This window comes from Cyprinus carpio, chromosome A22 (genome assembly GCF_018340385.1).
Source record: "Cyprinus carpio isolate SPL01 chromosome A22, ASM1834038v1, whole genome shotgun sequence".
Taxonomy (NCBI): Eukaryota; Metazoa; Chordata; class Actinopteri; order Cypriniformes; family Cyprinidae; genus Cyprinus; species Cyprinus carpio.
This window is the reverse complement of record NC_056593.1, coordinates 5,271,916-5,280,809: the sequence shown is the minus strand read 5'-3', so window position 1 is coordinate 5,280,809 and position 8,894 is coordinate 5,271,916. Positions and strand designations below refer to the sequence as shown.

The 8,894-nt window shown below is 35.2% G+C and overlaps 1 protein-coding gene across 2 annotated transcripts; it reads right to left on the bottom strand.

The window, feature by feature from the left end:
• Nucleotides 1-694: 694 nt before the first annotated feature.
• LOC109075664 (ATR interacting protein) lies at nucleotides 695-8,350 on the bottom strand. Of its 2 annotated transcripts, none has more exons than XM_042711729.1 (14): nucleotides 8,099-8,350; nucleotides 7,406-7,721; nucleotides 6,397-6,473; nucleotides 6,038-6,208; nucleotides 5,840-5,955; nucleotides 4,955-5,055; nucleotides 4,788-4,868; nucleotides 4,576-4,702; nucleotides 3,081-3,734; nucleotides 1,808-1,950; nucleotides 1,639-1,730; nucleotides 1,467-1,553; nucleotides 1,057-1,315; nucleotides 695-933 (listed from the first exon to the last, which is right to left on the bottom strand). In XM_042711729.1, exons 2-14 carry the CDS (start codon nucleotides 7,707-7,709, stop codon nucleotides 860-862), a joined length of 2,286 nt encoding a protein of 761 aa, XP_042567663.1. In that variant the 5' UTR covers nucleotides 7,710-7,721; nucleotides 8,099-8,350; the 3' UTR covers nucleotides 695-859. The 2 variants fall into 2 exon arrangements, with proteins under 2 accessions (XP_042567663.1, XP_042567662.1); XM_042711728.1 differs by having other exon boundaries at nucleotides 4,788-4,871; nucleotides 8,099-8,349.
• Nucleotides 8,351-8,894: the final 544 nt, after the last annotated feature.

Sequence of the window (8,894 nt, the reverse complement as noted above, 5' to 3'; positions counted from 1 at the left end):
TAGACGTCTTTATACATCTGCAACCTACGTTTCCCATCACATGTAAAATACAATTTTAGAAGATGTCTTAAAGATGTTTGTGATTCAGAATGAATGTAAAACTGACATCTTAAAGACGTCTATTAGATGTTTGTACACAGCAGATGCTTTCCAGATGAAGAGATCTTACAGGCGAACGTGTGCTAGCTAGCATCTTGAATCCACTGATTTCTTCTCTCACTCTCGTTTCAATACAAACTTATTTGGCATCTTAGATTTTGACTAGTGTAACTTACCTCAGACGATTTTGGTTTTAATATTAGGGTAATATTACTGTAGTATTCATCTTGTTGCTAAGCCGATAGTTTTGTTCATTATAATCTATTGTTTTTATTTGTTTTGGGATAAAAGGTGAAATTATAAAATCACTTCACCTCAAATTAAAATTACATGCAACTATTCTTTTTTTTCTTCAAGCGAGTAGCCATTTAAATAAATGATATAATGTACAGTATTCCCTTGCGCACAGTATTAACCCACACAGGTATTATTAATGAACCGGTTAAATATTGTATAAATGCATTTATCAACTGCTGTTAATTACCATTTTAACCTTTGGTTTATAAAAAAAAAAAAAAAAAAAAAAAAAGTATTTCTACAGTAATGCACTTACAATGGAGGACTATATCCTTTAATACAAAACGAATGGAACGAATGGCGATATAGAATTCATTCTTTAATTCGGATCATTGGTGCTCAGTCTTTAAAAGTATGACGAAATCTGAGGACGCAAGACAAACACAGAATGTTTCTGAGCGGACAATTGCAAGACATACACTAAATATCATTCATTCATTACAAAACTTGGCTTTGTGTTTGATCATGACCCGGTTTCCATATCCATGTCTTCAACGTACTCGGTTTCAGATCTGCAGATCTCCTCCAGAGCCAGTTCTGCGGTGATATAATACAGTTTAATGCACTGCAATGGACTAATCTTAAGATAAATATGTTTAAATGTGCTGTATCAAATGTTCAGGCTGATCAAAATGGCGTTGGGTACGGACACAAACTCACCTTCGCTCTCGGACAGATCTGGGACCAGCCGGAGCGTGTCTCTGATGGCGGGAATGACCTGATCGTACATGTGCAGGACTTCCAGACAGTGTTCGGAAAAAGACGAGTCCTTCAACAGCAGCCAGTGCAGTAACATCAGAGCTTCTCGCAGTACCTGCAATCCAGGACGCGTCCAGCTCCGATTACACACCGTCTGACTTCCTCTGCCTTTTGTTTTCAGCCATTGTCTGTGTAAAACCACAACGACCGCCCGCACCACCTGAGGAGGAATAAAAATGTATTGTGTGCTCAATACCAGACATATCAGTAGGATTTATTGTTATACCCTATAAACAATGATAAGTTCCTATTGTGCTTCTGTAAACAGGTTTTGCTTCAAAACTAACAGATAATAAGTGTCTGAATCAAACCTCATTAATACACTGGCAGGACGATTCACACAAAGCCGGCCATGTCCCTGTCTTCTGTGTGAACAGTTTGGTTAATAACCGGATCACCTGTTTACAAACCAATCAGATTTTTAATACTATTTTCACAGTGTGTATGTAATACATTTCAAATGAAATATAACAGGATAATCACCTCAAGTTCTAAACGACTCCACACTTCCTCAGAAGCGGATTTATCCGGTCTAGATGTGACGTACTGGAATATTTTGAGAAAGGGACATGGATCTGGGGGAAGAGGGAGAGGGGTTTGTGTAAAATCATGCCAGCAGATGATAATCAGTGGAGCACTTAAGGATACTTACATTCATGTGAGCAGAGTTTAGTGGCTATGTCTTCATTATAGATGATAAACGACAGAAATCTCACACACAGACGGACTATTCTGAAGGACGTCTCCTGAGTCAGACATTTAGACAACACTTGACTTGACATCACCACCTGGAGTCTACATTTGACAAAATGAGACAGCAGTTTAATTATTATTAGCAATATTTAAATAAATAAAATAAAAAATACAAGTAAATTACTATAATAATCACATTTCTTAAAAAGAAAATAAACACTGGCTTTGTTTGAAATGGAATAGTAACTACTGTGTACTACATACTACATAGTGTATACTAGCTGTCCCTCCAGAAGTCACATCTGTTAGTTCGTACGGCATCAAGGATGTCTAAGTTTTGAAGTAAACATCATAAAATGAACTGTTATTATAAATTGCTGTGATTTCTTTCTTACTTTAGGATATAATAGTTACTTTTCTGAAATAAAGCTGACTCATGCAGATGACTGAAGGACTGAAACTGATGTTCTGCAGATTGTTTTTTTCAAAATAGCATGTGAAATACAATATAGTATGAAACATGAATGCAGTTTATAGCATGAAAGACGTCAGAGAAGGATGCCACATTATTGACTTCTCTACGTTGCATGTTTCATTTGGCATGCATCCAGTTTTACTGCATAAAAAAAATTATATTTCTGTTTAATTCAATTTTGTCTCATATTACACAGTCTAGGCAAGTAATCAAGATGGTATAAACTGTGACTGATATTACTTATGATCCATTTGTCATACTAAAAAAAAAAAAATCGACATAAACAGAGAACACTGCATTCTAGAAGCTACTTCAATCTAAAACCAAAGAATTGAAATAAAATCTAGTGCTACTATAGATACAGATAGATAGATAGAATTAGATATTAGATAGATATTATCATAAACTAAAATGCAAACCATAAAAAAACCATTAATTAAATAAAAATAATAATTAAAAAAAAAAAAAAAACAAAAAAAAAATAAAAAAACTTTTTAATAAACAACACTCAACAATTTTTATCATAATTAAAATTAAAATAAAAAAAAAACTACACAGACATCATAAAAAAGCTAATAAAAACACAACAAAACTACTAAAAATTAAATATAATTCACAATATTAACAAAAACTATAACAGTATATGAAAAAAACACAACAAAACTACTAAAACTTTAAAATTAAAACAGAAAACATTAAATTAAATATAATTCACAATATTAACAAAAACTATAACAGTATATGAATGATAGTAAACCTCAAGAGCTGGTTGTCCTGCGCTCTCTCGGCCAGCATACTGAGAGTCTTCAAACTAGTGCTCACTAGCGCCTCCCTCTGGCCAGCGGCGGTAATGAACGCAGGATCTGCCAGCTGTAGGATCCTCTTGAGAAGAGGCAGCTGGGTCTGCGTGTCCCCGTTCAGATGTTCAGAGGCGCTGAGGAGATTTTTCGACCCCTGTGGCTGCTTCACGTCCTCCTGATGGCACAAAACCACCTCCAGAGCCTCGCTGCTGTAGCACACTATGTGATGGAGCGCTTTGAGGGCGGCCAGGGCGAACTCCTCCTGACCGCTGAGAGACTCCTCCAGACTCGAGGCCAGGCTGGAGTCAGACGATCCCGACAGTGAGCTGCTGTGGAGCGAGGTCTTTGCTGAGCTCTCCACCGTCTCCAGAGACTGACAGTATGTGCTGATGTGGAAGGTGAGCAGGGGGAGGAAGTGCGCCGCGGCGGGACAGGAGCGCTGGGTGGGCTGGAGAGCAGCGTCTGGGTTATGTGGGACACTGTCGGGGTGATGGAGAGCTAGTGCGGTCAGAGCGGACATGGCCAGATTTTGCAGCTGGTGAAATCGAGCTTGAGGACGATGAAATGATCTGAATTCTGTGGAGGATGAGCTGGAAGTCGTCAACGATCCCCTGAAGATCACAAAAGTCCAGAGTAAGGAAGTAAACATTGAAGAAATAGTTGCTAATAGTTATATTATATGCTATAGTATAATATAATGCTAATAGTTATTTAAACAGATGTTTTTTAATTTTCACAAGTTTTCCAGGCCTAAAAATCTGATTTTAGAATTTTGTTTCTATGTTTTCATAGTTTTTACTTTCAGAAATTAATAAATGACTGTTGTTGTTGTTACTGATAATAATAACAACAATATATTTTTTCTATAATATTTATTTGTAATAATAAATAAAAAATATTTTAATTAATTTAAAAGGAATATTTTCAAGTCACATATAGTTATGAAGTTATAATAGTTATTATCAGTACAATATTTAAATTAATACTTAATAATAAAATACAGTTTTAATAAAAACTACATTTTGAAAATGCAAAAACGGCAAATGTCATGATGTAAAAAGTCTTTCAAAGAAGACGTCTTTACAAACTTGTTTTTTTTTTAATTTTCTAAAATGAATGTGAAGCTGTAAAGTGTTCTGTATGGTGTTCTTAATGAACCATATATATCTCTGATCATGACTTAAAAAGTATATGTGATCACCTTTTCCAAAGTTGACATTGCTCAAACCTTCCATTGGGAAATACCAATATTTACAAATGATGCAATGGAATATTGTATGATTAATGTTGAAAAAGTGGGCCGATGATTTCTCAAAACAAACAGTTGTATGTAATGGAATCCAGTGTTTACAGTAGGTTTCTCATGTTTCAGGACACACACAAATGCAATCAGAAGTGTTATGGGTTTCATTCGGATGCTCCTCCCAGTGGGTGGGGCTTGTTGAGGCTTACGGGCTGACGTAGCCGTGCTGTGACAGGACGTTTGGCAGAGCGTCAGGACTGATGGACAGCAGGTGACACAGCCCCAAAGTGCTCGGATCCAGCTGCTGCTGCAGCAGCAGGTTCAGTAACACACACCCTACAGTGGAACAAACCACAGCATCATCACAACACACTGACAACAGAAACATGAAGATACACGCAAGACATCTGATCGGCGTTACCCTCCTGTTGGTGATCGGCGCGGACGGTTCGGTCCGATCGTGGCTCTTCTGTGAGGGAACGTTTGGACTGAGCTGCTTTACCTTCTGACAGATTTTGAAAATGTGATATTAAGGGACTGAATGACAATGTAAACACATCAGCAGACAGGAAAGAAAAGAATTCATACCCTCTAATAAATGGGCTTTTTTGACAGGAGATATTTTCTTGGAGAATTCGGCTGCAAAACTTTCTTTACTCATGAACGCTCGACCCGCAGGAGACTGAAGACTGTTAACACAACAATAACACACCAATCAACTCATATTTGTCTAGACAGTGACCTGTCGATAAATAAACAAGGTATTAATATTAATTGTAATAATATATTTTAAAAACAGTAATAGCTATACTTTTAATAACAATTGGACTAGTAATTAATATTTTTATAAAAACAAGCAATAGTATTACATGTTTAACAACATTTATATTTTTTATATTATATTTAAAAGTATTGTTTACTTATTTAATAATAATAATAATAATAAATACAAAATAATTATTATTACTACTACTATTATTCATGTTGTTATTCATAACCAATTTAATAATAATAATTAAAGAAAAATTATCAATAATAATTATTGCCTTTTATAATCACAATTTTTATTATTATTGCTATTAATATTAATACTACTAATACCATTGTTGTTATTAAATAAAATCATTATTATTATTATTTATTTCAAATACTTTTTTTATATTAATAATAATAATTATAATTCACTTTTTTGTAGTATGATCATAATTAATATTTCCGTTGTTATTAAAAAATAATGAAGTATTACTATTACTTATTCAGTATTATTCAGTATTATTATAATAATTATTCATATTATTATTTAAATATTTAGTAGCATTTCATTTAATAAAACTTAACAAACAAACAAAGTAACATGATGCACTGTGGAGTGGAGTGGAGTGCATGCAAAGAGACATGCAAAATGTTGTACCAGTCTCTGGTCAGCTCTCTCTCATTACCAGTTTCTGCAACAAAAATGAATGCTGTATTTACATGTTTCGTGCAGGAGTGCCGGGCTGCTTTCCTCCGCGCTCAATGCTCTGAAGTTTCCCTCTCATCTCATTCATCTCGGCTTCTTTAAAGTGCAGCTCTGACTGCAGCGACTGCACCTGCAGCGAAATACACGTAACGAGCTCATCCGAACGGATTCATCAGCCCAATCATGTCATGAGTCAAACCCGTGTGCCGTACCTTCCTGGACAGCTCCTTCTCGCGTTCGCTCTGAGCGTGAGCTTTCTCCTTCTCCAGGGCGAGCTGGGTCTGCCGCTGCTGCTCCTTCTCCTGGTTCGCCAGCTTCAGGGAGTCCCGCAAGACTCTGATCTCTCCGTTCTTCATCAGGATCTCCTCCTCTACCTCCTTCAGCTGAGTGTGAACAGAAACGCAGACAGAGTCATGAAAAACAAAACGATGTCTGTTTTAGTGTAAGAATCACTGCCTCAAAAGTGGACTTCAGGAATAAACTGCTATAATGGGGCCTCTATGAGAGCAAATAAAGCAATTTTCTCCAATGAACCACCCAGAAGAACTGCGTGTTGTGTTGAAGAACACACCTTTTTCTTCAGGTCTGCTTGCTGTTGCTCTAAATGCTTGAAGTGCAGATCTTCTCCATCTTTACTGGAATGGCCATCTGTTGAGAGAGATGCAAATTACACATACACACTTGTTACATTTCTAGTTTAACCCATCTAGAGCCCATACAATGCAAAAATGAAATAAGCAAAGACGACTTTAAAATATATATATATATTGATCATAATAACAATAATAATTATTATACTTAATAATATTACTATACAAATTAATATACTTTAAGAACAAAAATAATCTAAATATTAATGCTATATTGATTTTTAAATTAAATTAAATTAAATAAGTATTATTCAATTAAATCTTATTATCTCTTCTTAAACATAATTGAATCTTAACTAATTATTATTATTATTATTAATATTATTACTATAAATCCACTGTGGGAGATGCAGATTTACACTCACAAACTTAAATTTGCAGTTTAACCAATCCAGAGTCCAAACGAAGCAAAAAATTAAATATGCAAAGAATTTAAACTTTGACTTAAAAATATTTCAAATAATAATAATAATGATAATAATTATAAAAAAATAATAATATTTATTTTGATAAGAATTAACATAATATTTAAGTAACAAAAAAATTAAATATATTTTACTAGATTTTCTGTTATTAAGTTTTTGTTATATTTGTTTTTTGTAATTAAATTAAATACGTATTATTACATTTAATCATATTATCTTAAATTTATAGTTATTATTAATACTATAAATCCACTGTGAGATGCTAAATAAAACCATACAATGCACAAATCAATTAAAATAAATAATAACTTTTTATTATTATTGTTGTTATTGCTATAAATCTGCTGTGAGAGACATAGCACACACAAACTCATTAAATTTCTATGCAAATTTGAGAAAGGACTTGTGGAATGTGCCTCCACTCCAAAATGTCTCATACTAACCAAACGCATCTTTTCTTGAGAAAGGACTTGTGGAATGTGCCTCCAAAATGTCTCATACTAACCAAACGCATCTTTTCTTTGCGCTTCTCTATTGTTATACGTGTTGATGCTGCCGCCGGCGTCTCCGATGGCAAATGTTTTCCGGCCGGATCTCACAGGTGCATCGCTCTGCTCTTCAGCAGAAGTGAACGCAGAACCGAACGGTCTCTTTGACCCACTGTTCTGGCCGTCTCCTGTGATGGCCTGGGACGCGATGATGTCAATCTGCTCCAGCTCATCCTGGGTGAAGTCAATGTCATCGTCGAACGGGTCGGGTTCAGCTGTGACCCGATGGCCTTTCAGTCTCTTGCTTGGTGGGAAGTCCATGACAAAGAGGAGCTTTTGGGAAAAAATTAAAATACACTGTTCAATGTGGGGCCAACTTTATATATATATATATAAACACAGAACAAAATACGTCCTGCAGATCAAAATTCAAATATAAAACACAAATATCCATGATCTATCAGGGCAATAAAAACAATAAAAAAAACATATAAAACAAAAAAAGAAAAAAAAGAAACTAATTTCAGTAGTATTAAACAAAAACCCAACTGACAATATTATAATGGTACTGGTCAAAGCATATAATCCAGTTATTTTCAAGCCAGATGCGGAAAATTGCATCTAATCTACATGCACTGGTCTTGTAGAGTCACATACTGGGTTTACTGTGGTATAACTGTAGTAAAGTGCTCAGGTTTATCTCAGGTTACCTGCTGCTTCAGTGCGTGTCTCTCTCACACTCCTGCGTGAGCGCGCTGCGCACACTCGACACGCAGGACCAAACTGTAAACCTGCCAAATAAAGAGTTACTCTGAACTATTAACATAAACACTAATGACTAAATAAATAAACGGAGAGAAGTTTATTTGAGGTTGGACACATCTCTGAGCTTTCAGCTTTGCCTCTGAATCAGTGTGGAGGAGGGTCCATGCGGACAGAAGAAAACGCACACGGCAGTACAACCTCATCTGATTGGCTGAAGATAGTGAATTGCAAAATGCAATGTGAACTGAATTGTCTATTGAACACACAACCAAAATACGGAAACGCTCGCGAGACAAGCGTCATATGCAAAAAGCGATTTGAACCGACTTTTATTTTGGAAACACACTCAAAGTAGTGATTTAAAAGTTATTATCTTGTCAAGTTTGGCCTAAATGAACAGTGCGTTTGGAGAGGTTTTCCCTTTTTAAATATCCGCGCACGATTAACTGTGGAACTACGGATTGTAAAAAAAAATAAAAAATAAAAAAATAACCTAATTGCGCCTTTTTTTTAAAATAAATAAATCTCACAGTTCGGACTATGTGCCATCTGGGAATGGTCTCAGAGAAATTCATTAAAATATGATGTCCTCTACAGAGGGAAAAAAGTCCATGCCTGGGTCCCCGGAGGATATGCATATATATATATATATAAATCCCTTATACGTCTACGGAAAAATATATATATATATATAAATCCCTTATACAATTAACTAGATGCAACATATATTATAAATAAGTA